This window comes from Geotrypetes seraphini, chromosome 3, assembly GCF_902459505.1.
Source record: "Geotrypetes seraphini chromosome 3, aGeoSer1.1, whole genome shotgun sequence".
Taxonomy (NCBI): domain Eukaryota; kingdom Metazoa; phylum Chordata; class Amphibia; order Gymnophiona; family Dermophiidae; genus Geotrypetes; species Geotrypetes seraphini.
The window spans coordinates 409,398,087-409,423,961 of NC_047086.1; the positions used below are offsets into that span (position 1 = coordinate 409,398,087).

General features: G+C 44.7%; 1 protein-coding gene across 4 annotated transcripts in view; it reads right to left on the reverse strand.

Annotated features, from left to right (window-relative positions):
• Positions 1-1,550: 1,550 nt before the first annotated feature.
• TTBK1 (tau tubulin kinase 1) overlaps positions 1,551-25,875 on the reverse strand; it is a 542,632-nt gene continuing 518,307 nt past the window's right edge. For all 4 annotated transcript variants that reach the window (XM_033936268.1, XM_033936264.1, XM_033936266.1 and 1 more), the window contains 2 exons: positions 5,449-6,989; positions 1,551-4,309 (listed from right to left, as the gene is read on the reverse strand). In XM_033936268.1, coding sequence (XP_033792159.1) covers positions 3,922-4,309; positions 5,449-6,989 — 1,929 coding nt within the window. In that variant the 3' untranslated portion in view covers positions 1,551-3,921. The remainder of the gene's footprint in view (positions 4,310-5,448; positions 6,990-25,875) is intronic.

The window sequence follows — 25,875 nt, forward strand, 5'->3', positions numbered from 1 at the left end:
ATCAATGGAGATCGCTTTAAGAAAAGGGATGTTACCAGTGGGGTGCCTCAAGGTTCTGTTCTTGGGCCTGTTCTTGTTAACATTTTTATAAGCGATATTGTTGAAGGGCTGTCAGGTAAGATTTGCATCTTTGCAGATGATACCAAAATCTGCAATAGAGTAGACACCTCGGATGGTGTGAATAACATGAAGAGAGATCTAGCAAAGCTTGAAGAATGGTCTGAAATTTTGCAGCTAAAATTTAATACTAAGAAATGAAAGGTAATGCATTTAAATCTAAAGGAACGGTACAGTTTAGGGGGTGAAGAACTTAAGTGCACGACAGGTGGGTCTTGGGTGTGATTGTATGTGATGATCTTAAGGTGGCCAAACAGGTTGAAAAGGTGATGGCAAAAATTAGAAGGGTGCTAGGTTGCATAGGGAGAGGTATGGCCAGTAGGAAAAAGGAGGTATTAATGCCCCTGTATAAGACTCTGGTGAGACCTCATTTAGAATATTGTGTACAATTCTGGAGGCTGCACCTTCAAAAAGATATGAAAAGGACGGTCCAGAGGAAGGATACTTTAATGGTGTGTGGTCTTCGTCATAAGGCGTATAGGGGCAGACTTAAAGAATTGGAGAAAAGGCAGGAGAGGGGAGATATAATAGAGACCTTCAATTACCTATGTGATGTAAATGCACACGAGTTGAAAATAAGCTTTGGAATGAGAGGGCATAGGATAAAGTTAAGAGGTGATAGGCTCCTGAGTAATCTAAGGAAATACTTTTTACAGAAAGGGTGGTAAATGCGTGGAACAGTCTCCCGGTAGAGGTGATGGAGACAGAGACTGTGTCTGTATTCAAAAGTGCCTGGGATAGGCACAAGGAATCTCTTAGAGAGAGGAAGAGATAATGGTTACTGCGGATGGGCAGACTAGATGGGTCTTACACTGCATCAATAGAGCATGTTGGTCATCAGTCCCGGCATTTTAAGAACAGATCCATAAACCAAAAGTCCCTTATACTGCCATGAATGGTCCCACTTTCACATTTCAAAACATGTTATGAATATAAAACATAGATAAACATAGGAGAACCAAATTCACAAACTGAAAGTCGCAAGGCAAAGAGTGGATATGTCCTAATAAGATTGGTGAACACTGTTACATAAAAGTTTTTTATTCATCAAATAACTTAACGGTTCAAACTCTATGACTCGATATGTACATGTTTCGGCCTTAACCGGCCTTCCTCAGGAGTCTTATGGGTGAAAAACCCCCAAAACGCACGAACGTCCAGTGTGATGATATTGATTCTTTGAAAGCTAATACACGCTGAAGTTGAAACTTGTCTTCAGTTTAAAATATATTTAAAAAAAAGAAAAAAAAATTTCAACTTCAGCATATATTAGGTTTCAAAGAATCAATATATTTATCATTACACCGGAAGTTCGTGCATTTGTGGGGTTTTTTCACCCATAAGACTCCTGAGGCAGGCCGGTTGAGGCCGAAACATGTACATGTCGAGTCATAGAGTTTGAACCATTCAGTTATTTGATGAATAAAGGACTTTTATGTAACAGTGTTCACCAATCTTATTAGGACATGAGCATAAAACATGCCACGTACCAAATACAAAATCAAAACATAATGATACTTAGCTCTGTTGCATGATCTCTAGACAGAATAGCAACATAAGGTACACCATCATATGTGAACCCTTCACCACCACAAAGAGGCATAGTAAGTTGTTTTGCTTGCGGGCCATTCCTTTACCCTTTCTACCCAATAGACCACTTGAAGACCAGTTTTTTTGTGTGTAGAATAGGTTCCCCTATAGTAGGCTTCTGCAACCTGATTCTTGTAACCCTTTCTGGGCTCCTTTGGGAGGACGGGTTAAATAAATGAATGGATAAACACACACCGTTGTATTTTGCCATCTGCTTCATCGAATAATGGTAAAATACAAAAGCCAGTCTCTCTCTCCCTACCTGCAGCCTTCATCCAGTCTACTTGCTCTCTTTCATGTAGCCCCCCCTCGCCTCTTTTCCCTCCTCTGGCTTCAGTGACTGGGCTGCATGGTGCTAGAAGTTCAGCAATCCAAACTTCCAGCACTGCTTGACTCAGACTTACAGAGATCTGAGTCATGGCGAGGAAGAGGAAATTGCGTTCCAAGAGCCAAAACAAAGCGGTTGGACGAGCCTGCCCTGCACAGTATGGTTCCTTCTTGTCTGAAAAAGGCCCTGACTAAAACAGGCTGTGCTATACAAGCTATTCATATCAATTTTTCTATTTAAATACAGAATACACTTGGCAATCGAAGGCTGTGATAATCAGGTCACAGGCCAACACAAGAATGAACTTGACATGGTACCTGAAACCATTTAGGACTGGAAGGCAAGGGAATGATTATTGGTGTATATCAAAATATAGCTCATATTCAAAGCTAAAATGTGTATTTTTGTGTGTGATACTGAATTTAGTGGTTCACATCCTCTGGTATTATTCTAGTTTGATATAACTACAAGGGGGGGAGAGTGTGGTGCAGCGGTTAAAGCTACAGCCTCAGCTCCTTGTGACCCTGGGCAAGTCACTTAATCCTCTCCACTGGGCAGATACCTGAATAAATTCATGTAAACCGTTCTGAGCTCCCCTGGGAGGAGGTGAAACATAATTCAGGGCTATATGGATTGTTTGGTCAATGGATCTCCTACATTCATGCCTTTTCTGCATCTTCCATTCTCTCATCACTCTTAGGCATTTTCTGCATAATCAATGTGATTGCTCAAGTACCATTCTCCTGTCCTTCTGAGAGCAGAACTTCTGGAAGTTGTAGAAGCTTGTATACAGTAAGAATTATTCAGAGATGAGGAAAAGAAATAAATATGCGGCTGGGCTACAACAGGCTGAAGCTTGAAATCTTACTCTTTATCTGTCTTCATTTTTCATGTTTCTCTATAAGATTTCAAACTTGAACCAGATGTTGGAGGGGAGGCAGACACTGTTCTACCTATTTTGTGGACAAGTGTGGTCAACTTGGCTAGTCAGCTGATCACCGCAGCAAGAAACTGTGTGATAGTGGCTTGAAGGGACTCCTCGGTGTTGTCCTGCAAAATGTGATTATAAAGGGTGAGAGAGGTCCCATTTGATAGAGAAACTGTTTACTAATATGCAGTACAAACACCACATTCTGAAAGGAAAGGAGTAGGGGTTGGGCTGAGATGGGACTAAGTGGGGAATCATAGGGTAGAAGGAAGAGATGTTTCTATCTACCCGTGAATGCTGGGATTGTCTTTCTAAGATGGTTAATAAAAATGACATTCCATTAGTGACTTCTATTCTGTTTATACCTTGCAGTTCTAGGCGGATTACAGAAGAGGAAACGGTGCTAATTACATGGCTGAGAGATTGCTTGGAAAATTACAGGATTGGGAGCAATAAGGAGAAGTTTTAGTTTTTCTTGATAAATTTTCTGAAAAATCTATAAAGTACAAAAAAAAAAGACCTTATAGATCCTTTCTTTAGTTCTCATGTTAGGGTTGAAAGGTACCTCCTCTTTGAATAATTCTTATTATATGTCAAGTTTATATCACGGCCTCTTGACTCCAGAAAAACAACAAGATAGTAAGTAAAGGAAGCCGAGGAAATCATGCATTCCCAGAAGGAGCAGAGTATCAGCATTGCTCTGTAGTCATGCCCCCTCAGGAACTGGTATTGCTTAGTGTAAGGAGGACATTCAGAGTCCCTTCCTACTCGAGAGCAGCTGCTCTCAGCCATGTGTGCATTGTCCCTGTGAGATATGTGCATAAGTGTAAGTGAAGCTATGACATTATAGATATCTGCATACTCAGGTTCCCGGGTATAAGGCTGCGCTGCAATACTTCAAGTCTAGATAATTATATAGAGGGATTCTTCAGTCTGACCAGGTGATGTCAGAAAGTCATTATCTGGCAGAAGCCCTACTTTCACTTGCCAGTGGTCTTCCTTTGGTTGCTGGGCTCTGAATTTGGGATTTTCCCCTTTGTCCTTTCCTGGCCATGCCTGTTGAAGCAGAGGGTTCCTCTGACAGTTCCAGGGCTTGTGCTCGGGGCTGAGGACGCAGGGGGGGAATTACCAGCCTTCGTTGCCGGGAGGGAGAAGGACTCTCTGTTCTGGACAGTAACTGGTTCTTGGGGGAAGCACTGAGATTTTGCGACTGTATTACAGGGCTCCTAGGTGGAGGGTGGCTGGGTTTCCTTGGACTGCTTCGAGGGGGAGTAGGCCCCACCTTTGATCTATGCTCAGACTGTACTCTCACTCCTGTACTTCCAGTGGACTTCTGCACTTGCAACCTGGAGAAAAAGAAAAGTTGACATTTTAGAAGAACGGAAAGATGTGCTATTTCAGCAATTCTCCACACAATTTCATGCAAGTAGCTTTTCAACTCTGAACTTAAAAAAACGATTTGCCATAGCTTTGCACAGGTTAGGAGCATCCTGAGCTTCCCAGTGGCCAGCGGACAGAGGGAGGTGTTAGAAGAGCAGATTAATACATTAACTCTCCTCCAGTTAATACAAGAACTTTGAAGCACACTCTATTTTAACATCACTCAATTTCAATCCTTCATGTAACTGTCAAGCGCAGACAGCTGTAAAAGACACTTTTGTCCAGATGAGCCAACTAAGAGATTGAGCTTAGTAGTTAGTGTACATTGTGCACAATGAAATGAATGATGTGTAAGCAATGAAATGAGAATATGGTTTTGAGCTCAGTTGTTTGATAAAATGGAGTTAGGAAGATGACACATGGAGGAGCATTTCTGAAAGGATGTCCATGTCAGAATGTCTCAAACAGATGTCCATCTTATAAGTATTTTCGAACAAGAAACAGCCTGTTTGAAAATACATGAGATGGACATTCATGCACTAGATATGGCGTGCCAACATCCATTTTACAAACCTAAACGTCCACATTTTGAAAAGGGAAAGGACCACACAGGTGCTCAGCCTAGTGGTTACTGCAATGGTCTCTAAATCAAGGGCCACTTTGCATTTGTGAGCCCTCCAGGAACAGAAAAATACCTACTGTACACCACTTTAATAGCCTAACCCTTCAGGCTCACAGTTGTCACAGTAAGCACTTTTCTGTTTCTGGGATTTGAACCTAGGACATCCCTTTGTCTACAGCCCTGCTTCCCGATCTGTTAAGAATGCCCAAAATAGCTGAAGCGGTCATAAAGCCCTTTCTTGTTTCACTTTCAGGGGAGAGGGAGGGGGGACAGCAACCATAGGGGCATTAAGGAGATGTCATGACTTGGACATTCCTAAAACAAGGTCTAAATAAGGATGTCCAGAACACACTTCGCTTCTATTTGGATGCTGGGATGACCCTGCCTGTGCAAAATTGAGATTTGGATATGCAAAGCACATGGAGGTCATATGCTTTGAAAATGAGCGCCAAAGTCTGGCATGGGACATACAAAATGGCGTACCTGTTCAGAACTCCTTTATCCACTAGGGTGCTGATGGGTATTGCCAGAGGATGTGGTGAATAGTTCTCGTATTTCAGCTCCACTGATGTGATGGGCCGAGGAATCCTACTCCTTCTGTCTTCCCTCCTGAGTACAGATTTCTCTTTCCCCACTTGTCTTGTAGCAGAATCATCTGAATCATGTGTATCCTCTTCAGAACCTGTAGCTGAGAGGGTTTCTGAAGTACGTCTCCATTCATCACTGGAGGAGGCAGATGACGATGCCCCCGATACTAGCCTCAGAAACTTGTTTTGTCTTTTTTCCATTACAAGTCTCACTAGATCTGGCTGCTTAGCCATCTTGTACAACCTTTCTTTGGCAGAGTGTGACCCTGAATGATCAGAGCCTGTATCTTCTTCAGAGAACACAGGAATCCGGCTTCGGAATCTGGACCCCAGAAGCTTTCTGGGGCTTTGTTTTGAACCCTCTAAGAGAACTTCTGTTTGTTTAAGGCGTTCTGTGGCAAGAATTATCTTCTCAAAACTTGGTTCTTCCAATTTGACAATTTCCTCAGGAACCAGATGCCCTGAATATTTGTCAACTTGTTCTTCAGACCTAGCAATACCATTGGAAAGTGCTGCTTTTCCTAATGCCATTTCAACTGAGGTTTCAATGTGATTAGCAGAGAGTGCACAGCTTTCCATCTCTCCCGTTTCCACAGCAGAGTTTACACTTCCATTTTCCTTCAACAAAGTATATTTCTCTTGCTCTTCTTCAATAATAGGGACTTCCAATTGGCCAGGACCGTAGAAGTCCTCATGCCTTATCAGCTGGCCACTAGAAGACATGACATTTAGGTGGCTCTTTTCAGCAATATGAACAAATGTGCGTTCAACTTTGGTAAAAGGGGAGGAAGTAGTAGCAGCTGTGACAGGCGGCTTTGGCTCTGATTTAAGGATAGAGGATAAGGTTCCTGGCTCAGATACATCTAGTTGGCTTCCCATAGGTTGAGGCTTCTCATGCTGGGGTGTTAATGCAGCCAATGTCCCCAGGTCAACATCTGGAATCAAATCATTGGTGACTGGAGATTTTTTCATGTCACCTGGTGAAAACAGTACCAGAGTTTTGGAACCTTCTTCTAATTCCAAATCATTGTCAGCAGTCGAAGCCCGACCTTTAGAATCTTTTTGGTCATCAGCCAAGAGAGTTGAAGGGGCTCCTTCTTGGCTATGCTCTGTACTCTTCTGGCTAACTTCACTACTAGATGCACTATGTAGGTCTATTTCTTCTCCTAAGAAGCCCTTGTCCTCTTCTGCTTCATCCTCATCCTCCTCCTCCTCTTCCTCCACAAACTCCTCCTGCTTGTATTTCTCATTAAGGTATCTATGTGACTCAGATGGAGCAGTCAGCACTACTTTGCAGAAGTCAACTTTCTTCGTTCGTTCAGGGACTCTGAATTTTTCCTTGCTATCGGATATATCCATCTTGAATTCTTGATAAGGCAAAGTTAAAGGCACCACCTTTGGTAGACCATTTGTTTCGGAATTCCTCATTGAGAGAACCTGGAAATATATTTATATAAAAATAGTTAATAAGTAAACAATAAACATAAATTTCAAGATCAGTAAAACAAATGAAATGGGTTCCATTCTACATTATAGAAAGGAGAAGATGCAAAATAAATGAGAAACTCTGTGCAGCCTAAGAATGAAGTTCTTCTTTTTTTCTAGGGCTGCATGTTAATTATTAATCGCAATTAAAAAATATAATCACTGCTACCTATCTTCTGCTCGCCTCCCTCCTCCCTGGACTTGCTCACAGCTTGCTCTCAGGTCCCCCTTTCCCACCCGCTTTACTTTTTTAAACTCAGACATGTCTTTGGCCCTGCAGTGCCAGCAGCAGCTGTAAAAGGCTGACTGAGGCCTGCACCAGGCCTTTCCTTCTGATGCAACTTCCTATTTTCAGAAGGGCGGGCCAGATCAGAGGTGCAGGCCAAAGGCAGCCTTTAAGTACAGCTGCTGCTAGCGTTGCAGGGCCAAAGACTTGCCTGTGTTTAAAGAGGTAGAGTGGGTGCGGGTGGGGAGGAAGAGGCCTGAGAGTGAGCCGTGGACAGGCCCAGAAGGGGAGGGAGAGATGTTGGACCATGAGGGGTGGGGAGGGAGAGAACCGAGAGAAAACCGCAGGCAGTGCCAAGAGGGGAGGATGAGATGCTGGACTATGCACAAGGGAGAGGGAGAAACAGGGAGATAAGGATGAAGGAATAATAATAGTTTATTTTTATGTACCGCCAAACCATCAGTTCATGGCGATTTACACAATAATAATTACACTAGGTAATTAGAAATACAAAGCTAGAGAATGACACAGTGGTTGTTACCTGCGGCTAGCCGCGGGTAACCCGCCGAAATGGGAAAAGAAAAATAGTAGTCGCTGCGAGGACAGGGACAAGGCCATTTGGTGAATGGTCTTGTCTCCGCAGTGAGGCATCAAGGATCACGCGGTCCAGCAGCCTCCACCCGCCCGATCGCAGCGTTTAGCCAGCTCCCTCCCTCCACCTCACCTTATATGCTGTTTGCCGGCTTTCTTTTTCCCGAGCCACACGCATTCAAAAAGACGCACGCGCGGCTGCGCAAGTTGATCAATCTTCTCCTCTGATGCAACCGGAAACAGGAAGTTGCAGGAGAGAAGATTAGGGAAAAAGATTCTGGGCCAAGGGGATGAAGAAGGAAAGAAAGAAACCCACAGCAGGAAAGAAAGAGGAAGACAGGCAGGTGAGCCAGATGCTGGAAGCAGGGGGGGGGGGAAGAAGCTAGATGGGGTTGAAAAGAAGAGACACACTGGTATGGAAGAGGAAGATAGGGGAAATCTGGACACAGGAAGGTAACTGAAAGAGGGGAAATTATGTGCATGGGGGCATAGGGACAGAGACATAAAGGGGACATGCCATGGGTATGGTATATGGACACAGGGGGGGGGGCAATGCCCGATACATAGGGGAGATATTAGAAATGGGGAAAATAGGAACACAGAAGTGAGATGGTTTGTGGGGATGGGACAGGGACCGAGCTCGCAGGCTCCAGCGGCTTGCACAAATTACATTGTAACGTGCCACGAAATTAAGAGGGAGGAAGGTAGATAGATAGGCCACGCGAGAGGAGCTGAAGGGTGGTAGAAAGGAACAGATGGTAAAGGAGGGAGGGAAGGGTGATGGTGGAAGGAATAGAACAGACATTGAAAGAGGGTAGAGAGGAATAGACCTTGAAGGGAAATGTGGAAGACAGAGTGGGGAGAAGACGCTGGAAGGGAAGAAGACAGATGCCATACTATGGGGGAGTGGAGGGAAGAAGATGGGTGCTAGACCAATTGGGGGGGGGTGAAGGGAGAGGCACAGTAACAGCAAATGGAAGATGCAGAGAGAAGACACACTGTGGATGGAAGGAATTGAATGAGATGTGGAAAGCAGAAACCAGCGGCGAAGAGAGAGAGGAGCAGAGTGAGAAGCCAGAAGAGGGGAGAAGGAGAACTGCTGAAGCGGAGCGGGTAGCGGCGAGAGGAGGCTCCGCCCACCCCCACCGCGTCAGCGAAGCATCATCAGCCGGGCTCCTCCTTAAGAGGAAGGGAGCCAACGGCGCCCCGCCGTTCGGTGCGCGGCGAAGGCGCGCAGCAAAGGCGCTCGCCTTAGCGAGAGCGCCTTTGCGAAGGGCCTTAAGAAGGGCCGGGCCACTACATCTAAGGTAAGGTCACATCCACATACAAACAAGAAAGGCGTAGGGTAAACAACTCGGAACAAAAGGCAGAGTAGGCCCAGGGAGGACCACACATATAGGGAAACGACAGACAAGGAAGGCACCAAAGAACAGAAGCAGGGGCAGTGGACAAGAAGCACGAGCAGAAGATAAAGTAGAGGCAGACCAAGCAGGTAGCACACGTGCGAACAACACAAGACAGCATCAAGCACAGCTGAACAAGATAAAGAGGAACCAAGGAAAAACACAAATACACGAGCAAGCGGAGAAGGCAAACACAAGGCGTACAAGAGGCAAACAACACACACGCACAAGCAAAGGAGCAGAGGACGAAGAAGGTAAGGAAGAGCCAGGAACAGGGGTGAACATACTAGCGTCAGGACTCCTAAAGGGCAGACAAGAATGCAAGCTGAAGGAACACAGAGGATGAGCTTCCCAGTGTACTGCACGGACTGCCACATGTACGACTACCTCCCCTCCGGGTTGCAGTCATATGTGTGCGGGCGTTGTCAGGAACTGAAGAGCTTGAGGAGTGAAGTCAGGCATCTGAAGTTGAGGATCCAGGAACTAGAGGGACTCTACATCTCAGAAGACCCCTTCCAGACAGCTGAAGACCTCACGCAAGAAGGGCGCATCGAGGAACAGGTCTGGGAGCTCAAGAAGTTCATTGAAGATGCCTACAGGAGAGTGGAAGGGCAGGCACACGAGGAGAGGAGAGACGAGGAGGACACACAGAGCAGAAGACAAGAAGAATCTGAGGTTACCCAAGGAGGAATTTTGCTGAAAGAAGAGGAGAGGCACTCTCAGTGCCTAGAGCGAGAAGAAATGAGGAACACCAGGGACACAGACCTGCGACCGCAACGGAGGCTGAAAAAGGGGAAATCTGCAATCCTAGTGGGAGACTCAATCCTAAGGCAAGTAGACAGTCACGTAGCAGGAGGGAGAGAGGATCGGCTAGTGACCTGTCTCCCAGGAGCAAGAACTAAGGACATCGTGGACAGAATTGAAAGAATCCTGGAGGGAACAGAGACGGAAGAGACAGCAGTGATAGTTCACGTCGGGACGAACGATGTCACCAGGAGAGACTACAACAAGAATGCACTGACCGAACAGTTCAGGATCCTAGGAAGGAAACTGAAGATGAGGACCCAGAGGATAGCCTTCTCAGAGATCCTGCCAGTACCGAGGGCAGAAACGAAGAGGCAGACAGAACTACAATCAATAAATGCTTGGATGAGGAGATGGTGTGAGGAAGAGGGATTTCTCTTCGTGAGGAACTGGACAACGTTCTGGGGAAAGAACAAGCTCTACAAGAAGGATGGTCTGCACCTGAGCACGGCAGGAACTAGACAACTAGCAAATAACATCAGAAGAGCGATAGAGCAAGCTTTAAACTAAATGGAAGGGGAAAGCCGACAGTCGAACTGATATCGACGGTTCGGGACCCAGTACCCAGTGAAGGTACTGAGGGGGATAAATGCTGGGCAGACACATGTGAACAGCAACAGGTTATGAAACAACAAGGGAGACAGATGAAGAGGGAGGAGGACATGATAAACATACTACAAGGGGAAGTCAAAAAGGATCAGGAAGAAGGGAAGGTTCAGGAAGTAGTAAATACGAACATGCCACATGGGCGAGGCAATAGAAACATATCACAAAGGGAGGACAAAGGAGATAAAATACAGGAGTTGGCTGGCCAGGAAGAGGACAGAAAGAGGACTGAAGCACATGGGAAAACAGCGAGGAAGACTAAATGCCAGGACTTGAACTGCATGTACACTAATGCAAGGAGCCTAAGGAACAAAATGGGAGAATTGGAAGTCATGGCCAATAATGAGAACCTAGACATCATAGGGATCACGGAAACATGGTGGAACGAGGAAAACAAATGGGACATAGTACTGCCAGGGTATAAACTCTACCGAAAAGATAGGAATTATCAGAAGGGAGGCGGAATAGCACTGTACATAAGAGAAACCATTCACTCAACCAGTGTGGATACAGCAGCGGCAAATGGACAACTAGAGTCATTGTGGGTTAAAATACCAGGAAAAAACGGATCCGAGATAAAGATGGGACTGATCTACCGTCCACCTGGGCAACTTGAAGCAGTGGATACAGAAATGGTAGCCGAACTGAGGAGGGAATGCAAGAACACCAACACTATAGTTATGGGAGATTTCAACTATCCCGGGATAGACTGGCATCTTGGAAATTCAAAATGTACGAAGGAAACGGAGTTCCTGGAAGCCGTCCAGGATTGTTTCATGGAACAACTTGTACAGACTCCAACGAGAGGGGCAGCGACCCTGGACCTGATCCTCAACGGGCTTAAAGGACCTGCAAAGGGAGTGGAAGTAATGGGACCGCTAGGAAACAGTGACCACAACATGATTCTGTTCCAAGTGGAAGTAGGATTACCAAAGGGGAGGAGAACAAAGGGAACAGCGTTTAACTTCAGAAAAGGGAACTATGATGCCATGAGACAAATGGTGAAGAAGAAACTCAGAAACAGCTACAAGAAAGCTCTGTCTGTGGAGCAAGCCTGGTCCCTACTCAAGGACACGGTAAGCGAGGCACAACACCTATATGTACCCAGATTTAGGAAAGGAGGCAAAAAGAATCAGACTAAAGACCCAGCATGGATAAACAATGAAGTAAAGACAGTGATAGGAGACAAGAAAACATCATTTCGGAAGTGGAAGAAGGACAAAACGGAAGAAAACTGGAAAGAGCACAGGGAGCATCAGAAAAAATGTCACCGAGTGGTCAGAAAAGCCAAGAAAGAATACGAGGAGAGACTAGCCAAGGAAGCAAGAAACTTTAAACCATTTTTCAGATATGTAAAAGGGAAACAGCCAGCAAGGGAGGAGGTGGGACCCCTGGATGAGGGAGACAAGAAAGGAGTGGTGAAGGAGGAAAAAGAGGTGGCTGATAGACTAAACAAGTTCTTCGCGTCGGTCTTTACAAAAGAAGACACATCCAGCGTGCCGGAACCAGAAAAAATCTTCAAGGAGGATCAGGAGGGTATATTATCATGCATGGAGGTAAGCCTCGAAGCCGTTCTAAGGCAGATAAATAGACTAAAAATCGACAAATCTCCTGGCCCAGATGGGATCCACCCGAGGATATTGAAAGAGCTCAGAGACGAAATAGCGGAGTTACTCAGGCATATTTGCAACCTATCCTTAAGATCAGGGATAATCCCGGAAGATTGGAGGATAGCAAATGTTACACCAATCTTCAAAAAAGGATCGAGAGGCGACCCGGGGAACTATAGACCGGTGAGCTTGACCTCAGTTCCGGGGAAGATGGTCGAATCACTGATCAGGGAAGGTATCAATGAGCATATAGAAAAAAATAAACTGATGAGATCAAGCCAGCACGGTTTCTATAAAGGACGATCGTGCCAAACGAATCTACTACATTTCTTTGAGGGGATAAGCAAACATTTGGACCAGGGTAGCCCCATTGACATAGTTTATCTGGATTTCCAAAAAGCCTTTGACAAGGTACCCCACGAGCGCCTGCTGAAGAAACTGTGGAACCACGGGGTGGAAGGGGACGTCCACAGATGGATCCAAAATTGGCTGATGGATAGGAAGCAGAGGGTAGTAGTAAAAGGACACTACTCTGACTGGAAAGAGGTCACGAGTGGTGTCCCCCAGGGGTCAGTGTTGGGACCGCTGCTGTTCAATATATTCATTAACGATCTGGAAACGGGCACGAAATGTGAAGTTATCAAGTTCGCGGACGATACAAAACTCTCCAACAGGGTCAAAACTGTTGAGGAATGCAAAGAACTACAGAGCGACCTGAACAAACTGTGCGAGTGGGCAAAAAGATGGCAGATGAGCTTCAATGTGGAGAAATGTAAGGTCTTGCACATCGGGAAAGGGAACCCCATGTACAGCTATACGATGGGAGGAAGGGAGATGGGGAAAGGCACCCTAGAAAAAGACCTGGGGGTATTGGTGGATACAACAATGAAGCCAGCGGCGCAATGTGCAGCGGCCTCAAAGAAAGCGAACAGAATGCTGGGCATTATCAAAAAAGGTATCACTACCAGAACGAAGGAGGTCATCCTGCCATTGTATCGAGCAATGGTGCGACCACATCTGGAATACTGTGTCCAATACTGGTCCCCGTACCTTAGGAAAGACATGGCGATACTTGAGAGGGTCCAGAGGAGAGCAACTAGGATGATAAAGGGAATGGAGAACCTTTCATATGCCGAAAGGTTGGACAAACTGGGGCTCTTTACCCTGGAAAAGCGGAGACTGAGAGGAGACATGATACAGACATATAAAATCATGAAAGGCATAGAGAGGGTGGATAGGGACAGATTCTTCAGACTAGCGGGGACAACAAAAACAAGAGGTCACTCAGAAAAACTGAGAGGGGACAGATTCAAAACGAATGCAAGGAAGTTTTTCTTCACTCAGAGGGTGGTGGACACCTGGAACACGCTTCCAAAGGAGGTAATAGGACAGAGTACAATACTGGGTTTCAAAAAGGGACTGGATGACTTCCTGAAAGAGAAGGGGATTACAGGGTATAGATAGAAGGTTACACTACAGGACAAAAGCGAAAAGCATATGTGAGTTTTAGGGTAGGAGCACTATCAGGTCCTGGACCTGAGGGGCCGCCGCGTGAGCGGACTGCCGGGCACGATGGACCTCCGGTCTGACCCGACAGAGGCAAGTCTTATGTTCTTATGTTCTTATGGTAGAAAAAAAAATTCTATTTATTTATTTATTTTTTAATTTTAGGATAAAGTAGTATATTAGTTGTGTTGATAAAAATTTATAAACAAAGCCCTACCAGCTGAACATCTCTTTCTCTAGTTCAGCAGCCAGAACTTTGATTTATAAGAAAGGAATGTTAAATATTGCAGTACTAAGGCTTATATGGATGCTGCGGGGACGGTGACGGGGCGGTGAAGGGAATGGCAGTGACGGGGCAGTGAAGGGGACGGTGGGCCGGGGACAGATTTTTTCCCCGTGTCATTCTCTATACAAAGCCATGTAACAATTATTATAAATGAAAATAACAGTTCAGAATAAAATACTAAATAGCAAAATACAGCCCTATAAAAGATAGTAATTACACAATACAAGTTGATTATACTAAAATAAATAAAAATAGTCTGTAGAAGTGTTTAAACGAATGATCATAAGATAGTAGAAACTGACTATGATAACAAATTTAAGGATAAAATCAATATTGTGTTTTGTATTGTTTACCGGTAAATAGATCAGTTTTAAGATCTTTCCGAAATTGATAATAAGTAAGCATTCCAACATGAATTCATTACTTCTGCTTGGAATGCCAGTGAAGGGAGAAGGGAGAGACGTTTGGATCAGGGAGGGAGGGGGAAGAAAGAGAGCGAATGGACCTGGGGTGGAGAGGGAGGGAAAACAGAGCGTTGGGCCTGGTGGCAGGAGAAAGAAGATATTGAGGCTTTAATCAGGGCAACAGCCATGGTGGGAGGCCTTGGAGACCTGAGCTGCCAAGCTTGTTCAATGGCAGGTGGGTTAGCTGAAATCTGCTGCTTAAGTCACCCCCTTCCTCCTTGTACTGCCCCATAGTGGCACCCGTCCCCCTCCCTGCCTCCCTTTCCCTGTACTTCTAGTTGAAGTTGTTGCTCGTAGCGGTCAACAACATGCTCCTCATGACCCTGTTGGCTCTCCCTCTGATGTCACTTCCTATGCATGGGACCCAAAAGTGACATCAGCGGGAGAGCCGACAGGAGGAGCACATTGTTGACCACCACGAACAACAACTTCAACTAGAGGTATGGGAAGGGGGGAGGGGTGTCGACGCCCCCACCAACATGGCTCCTCTGCTGTCTCAGGAGTGACAAAGTCAGCAGCATGCCTCTAGCCATCGATGCATGTGCTCTCCAAGCATACTCTGTTTATGCATGATCTGTGTATGCTTGGGGAGTGCTGGAGGCACCCTAATGATTCTCTCATTTCTTAGGCAGTCCAAGGAGGAAGAGAGCGGCTTCAGCTGGTGAGGCTTCAGCATTCCTTCCTGCAAAGGTATGTGGGGAAGAAGAGGAAAAGCATGGCTCCCCACAATGGACTGCTGGCTATGCCCCACCTTTAACTGCGAGATTAATCAAAATGCAGCCCTAATTTTTTTCTAATCTCTAAGGGTGAATATTTGTGTGCATAAAGTGACTAATTTGGAAGTGTAAATGCTCTTTCTATCCTCCATCAGTGTACTCTATCACCCTGAGGGTGGGCAATCATGGTTCTTAAGGACCATAACCTTCCCTCTTTCAAGATTTCCACAATGAATTCGCATGAGATTGTGGCCCTCGAGGACCGCCTAGTTCACACTGAGGAATTGTCTATGCCACTAAAACACTATCTGAGTTGCACTCTCATTGGTAGTTTGAGTAGACAGGTCACTGGCTCTCAGGGATGCCCACTCCCTCCTAACACCGTAACCCCCCCGAACCCCGGCCATATCACCTGACTCCCTCTGCCAGGACCCCTTCCTCCTCCCCATACTTTACAAAAAATGAGCAGGAGGGATGCCCACTCCTGCCACCAAAAGTCCCCCTGCTCCCCCCACCTCTCTGTACCTCTAGTGACGAAGACTAGTGCTGCCTGATTCACTGATTCGAATCAGGTGAATCGATTTGAATCGATTCAATTTTTTAAAAAATCGGCTTCCCGATTCAATGACCGACCCTTCCCCAGTGCCTTCCTAAAGCAGGAGCTGCAGCACTGCCTCTTGCTGGCCGTCTGCTGCTGCTCCTGCTTGAGGGGGGAGGGTCAGTCAGAAAGGCCTCCCCCAGCTTGCCCGCTCTTGCCTCCCCCAGCTTCCCCGCTCTTACCTCCTTAAGGCTAATACGGCAGCCCGCAGGCTCGCTGGTGTTATAGCGATCCCTGCAGCTGCCCGTCGTCCTCAGCAGCACGTTCTCTCTGCTACGTCCTGCCCCTGCTCTGACGTCAGGGGCAGGATCGCAGCAGAGAGAACCTGTGCTAGTTTTTTAAAATGCACTGGTTTTGCTGTGGTGTGCTGTTAGCCCAGAGAAGCGTTGCTAGAGTCTTTTCCCTGTCACAGTAGGGATGTAACTCTATCCCGCGAAACGTAAGCCATGGAAGATTGAAAGTATTAAGCAACGGCCTTGGTTTCTAAAAGGGCACAAGCTAAGTACTTTAAACTATGAGATGCACTGAAGTAATTTATAGCACAAAAGCACTTTTTATAAAGCACTTTGAAGCACCAGTGCATTTTAAAAAACTAGCATAATTTTTCCTGTCGGTTTTGAGTGTTGAAATGAACTGTGAGGCCTCTTAATGAAATTTTTCAAACATGAAGTATTCATGAATTGCAAAGGTTTTTAGGATTTATATATTTCAATTAGATTAATTGGAGAATGAAGAATAATTAATGATTAAATAAGGAGATAAAATAATTTAAGAAATAAAGAATAAATTAATGGTTTTAATTATGGGAGGGAGGATGGGTTCAAGCCGGTAATGTAAGCAGGAGTAAGAGAAAAGAATTGTCTTTCTCTTGAAGAAACCCTAGAATGGGAAAAACACACCATAATTGGAGGCTTGTTCCCGTTTAAATAATAACTAAAGAAAAAATTACCCGCAGTGTCATTTGTCAGTGGTTCTTTATTTTATATTTAATTAATAGATAACCATTAGGTTCTCTTTAGTTTACTGTTGTATTACAAATGATTTTTGATTGTCAGATCATCTCTTCATCCAAACCGACTCTGGACACAGAGGAAGGCCGGCCTCAAAGGCCTTGATTGTCAGATGGATACGGGCAGCTATTTCCTCTGCTTATATAGGATGTGGTAAAAATCCACCAATTTCATTGAAAGCGCATTTCATCAGAGGTGTGGTTTCTTCACGGGTGGAATCTAGGATGGTTTTGCTCAAGGAGCTTTTGGAGAAGCTCAAAAAGGTAGACATGGTAGTGGTGGTGGGTGGGGGTAGATCTAGACCAGGGAAGGAAAGGCTGGACAACAGGAGGAAGGAAGGTAAGGAAGGGAGAATTGTTGGACAGAAGGGGAGGGAGAGAGATGCCACATGGAGAGACAAGAGGGAAAAGATGCTGCAGGAGGGAGAGGGAGAGAAAGAGTGGAGAGATGTTGGACCTAGGGTGCAAGAGAGAGGGGAAGAGAGAAAGAGATGGTGGACAATGGAAGAGAGGGAGGAGAGAAGGGAGAGATGTTTGAGGGGACAGAGAGAGATATTGGACCCAGGGCACAAGAGAGAAAGATGCACAGGAGAGGGAGGGGAGAAAGCCAGGCATTTTGGATCCAGGGGTAGAAGAGATTGAAGGAGACATGATGGACAATGGGAGGGAGGGAGTGACAATTTTAAGAATCTGGGCCTAAATACTTTTTTAACCACCTCTCTGATCTATCCTTTTCAATGTTGATCAATGGCCCCACACATTAGATAATACCCACTCACTTATCAATCAAAACTTCTACCCCTTCCATCTTTACCCTCCCTTGGTTCCACCACTCTCTAATCACATTCTACCTCTCACAGCCCAACAAATGTACAAAAAAAACTTTAACCTCAAACTATACTCAAGACTTCTCCAAATTAACAGACTTATCAATAAATGCCCATTTATCTCTACAAATAGAATCCTTCTTGACTTTATCATTAGATCAGCAAACCCGAGAGTGAGATTCAGCCCTTCATTCTTTCTTGAATATAATCTCTCCCAAACACCTTATCACCTCTTCTAGTAATAAGACATCAGAGTCATGGTATGGCCCCTACGGTTACTGTACCAACAACTCCGATCTCTTGAGTGTCACTGGCATCATATTAAAACACCAGCAAAATCTAAGGAATACAAACTTGACATCGACTTTTCTAAAAAAAACAAACAAAGAACCCTCTTCTTTTCAAAAAAGATCTCTATGGTCAAAAATGTATCAATGCTTTATAAAATATTGAAAACCCAAACAACACAACCACTCCCTAAATGTAGTCTCACTCCCCTCCCCACAGCTCAAGACTTAGTGGACACTTTTGTAAAGATAACACAACTATCCACATCCCTTTCCAACTTATCCATCTTCCCAACATCTACCTCAACAGTTTCAAATCCCAACACATTTACCAGTATCCTTTCAGATTTCAACAACCCCCCAATATCAGAAATCTCAACTATGAAACTTACCATGTCTCCCCGTGATCCAATTCTCTCATTCATCCTCAAATGTTATGTAACATAACATAAAAATTGATTTATATAGAAACATGACAGCAGATAAAGGCCAAATGGCCCTTCTAGTCTGTCCATCCACAGTAACCATTATCTCTTTCTCTGAGAGATCCCACATGCCTATCCCAGGACCTCTTGAATTCAGACACAGTCTCTGTTTGCATGCATGTACCACCCTTTCCGTAAAAAAGTATTTCCTCAGATTACTCCGGAGCCTATCACCTCTTAACTTCATCCTATTCCCTCTCATTGCAGAGTTTCCTTTCAAATGAAATAGACTCGACTCATGTACATTTATATTACGTAGGTATTTGTCTCTATCATATTTCCCCTCTCCCGCCTTTCCTCTAAAGTATACAGATTGAGATCTTTAAGTCTGTCTCCATACGCCTTATCACGAAGACCACATACCATTTTAGTAGCCTTCCTCTGGACTGACTCCATCCTTTTTATATCTTTTTGAAGGTGCGGCCTCCAGAATTGTACACAATATTCTAAATGAGGTCTCACCAGAGTCTTATACAGAGGCATCAATACCTCCTTTTTCCTACTGGCCATACCTCTCCTTATGCAACCTAGCATTTTTCTAGCTTTTGCCATCACCTTTTCAACCTGCTTAGCTACCTTAAGATCATCACATACAATCACCCCCAAATCCCGCTCTTCCGTCATGCATATAAGTTCTTCACCCCCTAAACTGTACCGTTCCCTCAGGTTTTTGCAGCCCAAATGCATGACCTTCCATTTCTTAGCATTAAATTTTAGCTGCAAAATTTCAGACCATTCTTCAAGCTTCGCCAGGTCTTTCTTCATGTTATTCACACCATCTGGTATGTCTACTCTATTGCAGATTTTGGTATCATCTGCAAAGAGGCAAATCTTACCCGAAAACCCTTCAGCAATATCACTTATAAAAATGTTAACAAGAACAGGCCCAAGAACAGAAACTTGAGGCATACCACTGGTAACATCCCTTTCCTCAGAGTGATCTCCATTGATCTCCAGTGATCTGTCGCCTTCTACTCAACCAGTTCCTAACCCAGCCTGTCACTTTGGGACCCATCCCAAGGGCACTCAGTTTATTTATCAGACGTTTGTGTGGAACACTGTCAAAGGCTTTGCTAAAATCTAAATACATCACATCTAGCGCACATCCTCTATCCAATTCTCTGGTCACCCATTCAAAGAAATTGATCAGATTTGTCTGACAAGACCTACCTCTAGTGAATCCATGTTGCTTCCAGTCCTACAGGATTCCAGAAACTTGACCATTCTCTGTTTTAAAAGCGTTTCCATTAATTTGCTTACCACAGAAGTCAGACTTACCGTCCTGTAATTCCCTACTTCTTCCTTACTTCCACTTTTGTGGAGAGAGATCACATCTGCCCTTCTCCAGTACCACTCCTGACTCTAGAGACTCATTGAAAAGGTTAACAAAGCAAGAAAAACAGAACAATCTCAGCATACAAATCTTTGCCCCCTTCATTCACTTAATGATATCCAAGAGCTTCCAGCAAGCATTCGTTCCTATTACCTGTAAACAGGCAAGAATCTGCCCCAAACTGAAAGACACTAATCAACCTCATAATGTTAGTACTAACTAACAACCAATTTCAAACCTACAATTCTACTCAAAGATTGCAAAAAATACATCTTTACCCTTCTTACAGACTATCTCGACAAACTAACACCCTACATCCAAACAGGTTTTTGGGAACATCACTCAACTGAGACCTCACTGATTGGCATAATCCATCATTACAGTTTAATACTCCATGCTTACCTTTCTAGGAGTAAAAACTTGGAATAACTTCACAGAAACAACCATAACAGAACCTAACTACACTCTCAGGTTATTGAGGCCAGCGCTCTTCAATCTCTCCCTTAGTACGGGTAACGTCCCGTTAGACTGGAAGACGGCCAACGTCATTCCACTCCACAAGAAAGGCTCAAAGATGGAGACAGCAAACTACAGACCGGTGAGTCTCACATCAATAGTGTGCAAACTAATGGAAACTCTAATCAAACGCCAATTGGATACGATCCTGAACGAGGAGAATCTATGGGATCCCCGTCAACATGGATTTACTAAGGGGAGATCCTGCCAATCCAACCTGATCAGCTTCTTTGACTGGATAACAAGGAAGCTGGATGTTGGGGAGTCCCTGGACATCGTATACCTGGACTTCAGTAAAGCATTCGATAGCGTACCACACCGCAGGTTGCTGAACTAGATGAGTTCTATAGGATTGGGCGACACATTGACGAAATGGGTTGGGAACTGGCTTGGAGGTAGGCTTCAGAGGGTAGTGGTGAATGGCACCCCCTCCGAAATGACAGAGGTAATCAGTGGAGTGCCGCAGGGCTCGGTCCTGGGCCCGATCCTATTCAACATCTTTATAAGAGACTTGGCAGAAGGGCTGCGAGGTAAAATAACATTATTCGCCGATGACGCCAAACTAAGCAATGTAGTGGGCAAAAGCACAACAGACATAAATTCAATGTCCGACAACATGATGCACGACCTACTCCTACTGGAGCGCTGGTCTAGGTCCTGGCAACTCAGCTTCAATGCCAAAAAATGCAAAGTCATGCACCTGGGAAGCCAAAATCCATGCAAGACTTACACCCTTATGGCGAGATCCTAACAAGAACTGAAGCAGAACGAGACTTAGGGGTGATCATCAGTGAGAACATGAAAACTGCCAATCAAGTGGAGCAAGCTTCATCCAAGGCAAGGCAAATCATAGGTTGCATACGCAGGAGTTTCGTCAGCCGTAAGCCTGAAGTCATTATGCCATTGTATAGATCCATGGTGAGGCCCCACCTGGAATACTGTGTGCAATTCTGGAGGCCGCATTACCGTAAGGATGTGCTGAGACTGGAGTCGGTTCAGAGAATGGCCACCCGGATGGTCTCGGGACTCAAGGATCTCCCGTACGAGGAACGGCTGGATAAGTTGCAGCTGTACTCCCTCGAGGAACGCAGAGAGAGGGGTGACATGATCGAGACATTCAAGTATCTCACGGGCCGCATTGAGGTGGAAGAAGATATCTTCTTTTTCAAGGGTCCCGCGGCAACAAGGGGGCATCCGTGGAAAATCAGGGGTGGGAAACTGCAGGGGGACACCAGGAAATTCTTTTTCACTGAAAGGGTGGTTGATCGCTGGAATAGTCTTCCACTTCAGGTTATTGAGGCCAGCAGCGTGCCTGATTTTAAGGCCAAATGGGATAGACACGTGGGATCTATTCACAGAGAAAGGTAGGGGAGGGTCATTGGGGTGACCAGACTAGATGGGCCGTGGCCCTTATCTGCCGTCTATTTCTATGTTTCTATGTTATATTCCGGAAGAAACTGAAACCCCATCTTTTCGACACTTAATCTCCCCTTTCCTCTCTCTACTTCCACTTCCACCCTCTTGACTATCTTCCACCACCTCCTTCCTCCCTCTCCTCCCAACTCTCTTTCGCTCTTTATGTCGCCTTGAGCCTGTATAGGTATGTGCGATGCACAAATAGAAGATTAGATTAGAATACCACATAGATCATTACAAATCTGATCTTTTAATTTCTCTTGATCTCACTGCAGCTTTTGACACAATTGATCACACAATTCTACTAACCCGGCTCCAACACACTGACATAACAGGCACTGCTTTAGCATGGTTCACATCTTATTTCTCTGACTGGCAAAATATTGTTCATTTTCAAACATCCAAACTCTACAATATATCCTGTAGGGCTCCTCAGAGATCTACTCTTGCACAACTTTATTCAACATCTTTATGGCACCCCTACTCACTCTCAATAAATCAGCTTTGCATCCTTTTTCTACGCAGACGACATACAGTTTTTACACCTACTTGATCTCACTGATACCCAGCAAATCTATGAGGTCAAGTACAACTTAACGAAGATAAACTGGCTTTAAGACAACCATTTTCACCTTAATCTGAAAAAAATCTAGGGCACTTATTTTCTCTAACCACGGATCACAAGATTTATCCATACCACTTATACTCTGCAAAGAGATCATTTGACCATCCTCAACCTTAAAACTTCTAGGCATTCACTTTGATGCTAAACTCACTTTTCAGCCACAAATATCCTATTTGTGGACTTTCTATAAATTACACATGAACCAATCAATCTCACGTCTTCTTTACCTGTTGGCACTAAACATTCTCATACATTCTTTGGTAATTACCCACATCGACTACTGGGGCTCTATCAAGGTATTCACAAGAAAGACATTCAATGTTTACAACTAATTCAGCCACATATGACAGGTACTAACTATTGATACTGAAACCTTATTATATTTCTTTATTATATATGAAGGTATGTGTTACTCGCTCATCATCTAGCAGTCACACATAAATAAGAGATTTTTTTATATGTATGGACCATCAGAGTGCAGCTAGGCATTTCATACTACTAGCTGCTAAAGTCTTCATCAGTCCAATCAAACTACTGTAATTACTGGAAAGAAGAAATTTGATCATGTCATACCCCTTTGAAATTGGCATATTGGTTCCCCATAACCCATAGAATAACATAATATCCTACTACTAAAACACGGCAATCAAAATCTCCTCCTTATCTCAATCACCTATTAACTCCTTATCAGCAAAACCTACTCATTGTCCCAACCACTAAATAGATCATTCGTAACAGTACTTTTTCAGTAACTAGTCAATACTCTACCCTCACATCTCAGTCTCGAAATTTCATTTGACAGATTTAAATCATTACTTAAAAGATTCTTATTTGAGGAAGACTTTAATTGACCAGACTCCCTTAGCATCTCAGCTCGCTTGACACTACCTTTATCTTTCCTATTCTGTTAAATATTGTAGTTCTGCCTTCCTTCTGCAGTACTTCTTCTCACTCCTTCTCACTATAATAGTTGGAATTTTATGTAAACTGCATTGATATTTCTGTGAATTGTAGTATATCAAGAATAACCTGAACTTGACCTTGAACATCCAAAAACGGCATAAAGTAGCACAGACACTGCTGTTTTTGAAGCTTGTTCTAAGACGTTTTTCTCCACAGTTCATCTAAATCTCAAGGGGACATGTTGTGGGCATGTTTTGAGTGGGACTAGTGCGAGCTTATGACTTAGATGTTTTTCTGCAATAATGGAACTTTGTGAAAACATTCAGGGCAAAAATAGGATGGACTTTCTCTGGGGATAAGGTAAACATAATCTAAGCCATGTAACAGATCATAAAGTAAGATTTAGAAATAGAAATGTCAAATACATTTTAATACCTAGTGGGCTTTGATCCTGGTGAACTGGGTTTGATTCCTTGGGCAAGTCATTTAATCCTCCGTTGCCCCAGATACAAAACCCTCCAACAACAGCAAACCCCCTTAAGATTGTGATCCCACTAGTGACAGAGAAAGTAGCTGCTTATTATGTATACAGCGCTGCAAACATCTAGTAGCGCTAAAGAAATGATTATTGTGTTTCCCCAAAAATAAGCCCTAGCATGATTTCAGGGTAGGTCTTAATATAAGCCCTGGTCGTAGGCATCTGCGCATCCTCCTGCCGATCCTCCATCCTTCTCTCCCATCCGATTCCTGCCGACCGCAACCATAAATACCTTCCAGCAGAGGAGCGTCGGGCCAGCAGCACTCACAGAAGGCACCAGCGAGAAGGCCGCGAAGCCTCTTGTCACTGCTCTTAGGGCTTCTTTTCTTTTAATGGCACAGATGTTGTGCGTGTGTTACACACGCACAATCTAACCATTTCAAAAAAAAAAAGCTCCCTATGCTGATGGCCTGCCACAATGACCCTCCCCCAAGAGCTGGGAAGGGCCTAAGGCATCTGAGCCAATCATGGCCTTAGGCTCCTCCCCGTGCATCACATGGTGCATTGGAGAAGGGAAGGCCCGTCATTTTCAACAGGTGGGCCTCGGAGCTGAAGGGACCGTGCTTCCATCCAGCTTCCAATGTCTACCAAAAGGACAGGAGTGGAGGTGGTGTTCGGGGGAGCATCCATTGGCAGGAGGGGGTGGGCATCCATCTTGCCTTTTCTGGGGGGGGAGAGGGGAGGGTTTGGGTGGGGGGGGTCCTCCACTGGCAGGAGGAATTGGGCATCCCTCATGCCAATTTTCTCTCATGGGGGGGGGGGGAAGTGTCAGCATGGCAGGAGGGAATGGGCATCCTTCCTGCCAATTTTCTCTCTTGGGGGTGGGTATTCCCGGTGCGGTGTTTGTTAGGGAGGGCCGTCATTAGCAGTGGAGGACTTTTTTTCTTTTTTTATGGGGCAGATAAAAAAAAGAAGCCCCTCAAACTACAGGCAGCCCTGTTGGGTTTTTTTTGATTGCTAAAACCCCTGTTTTTTTTGGTTTTTTTTTGCATAGCTGGATCAGAAAATGGGCGATCAAAGGGAAAAACATGCAGTGGGGCCATTTTGTGAATCGGGTCGGTAAAAGCAATGATAATTGCTGACTTTGGTGCAGTGCCCAAACTGACCAGATAACTACTGGAGGGATAAAGGCATGACCTACCCTTAATCCCCCAGTGGTCACTGATCCCCTTTCCACACTCTATGACAGTGGCAGATATAATGACCATTCCTCTTAAGAGCAGCAACCGGGTCTGTGGAGTCGTTGTGATGGACCCAGGCCCATATCCTGCTCTCACTGGTACACCTGTGGTGGGATGTGTGAGAGCACCAAATGACACCTGCAGGCCTGTTTGGAACTGGAGGTCATACTGAAAATGCCCCTCAAAGTGTACTGTTTGTTTGTCAGCTTAATTCAAAGATTAAACATTTACTGGAGACCCAGAAATAAAACTGTTTTCTTTTAATAGGTTAACTAATATGTGACTTTGTAACTTCTTTCCACAGTATCAGATGTACTATTTTGTCACTATGTAATTTCTGTGTAGGATCTACAGCAGACTGTCTGAATTCAAGAAAGTGTGGGATAGGCAGGTGGCATCTCTTGGAGAGAGGAAGAGATCATGGTTACTGCGGATGGGCAGACTGGATGGGCCATTTGGCCTTTATCTGCCATCAGGTTTCTATGTTCTGTTTTCCAGTAGGATGTACACTGATGTTCCTTTAACATTTGCTTTACTGATTTTTCCTAGGTAGGTCTGTTTCAGCTTTAGTCCTGGGAGTTAGGGCTCTTTTCATATGGCAGTGTGGAAGAAGTACTGAAGGACCAGTTCCGGATGCTAGGAAGGAAGTTGAAGACCAGAACGCAGAAGAAAGCATTCTCGGAGATCCTGCCAGTACCCAGGGCTGATGAGAAGAGGCAGTCAATGCGTGGATGCGGCGCTGGTGTGAAGAAGAAGGATTCCATTTTGTGCGCAACTGGACGACGTTCTGGGGAAAGAGCAAGCTATACAGGAAGGAAGGACTCCACCTCAGCAGAGATGGAATGAGGTTACTTGCAAGCAACATCAAGAGAGAAGTTGAGAAGTTTTTAAACTAGGAAGAAGGGGAA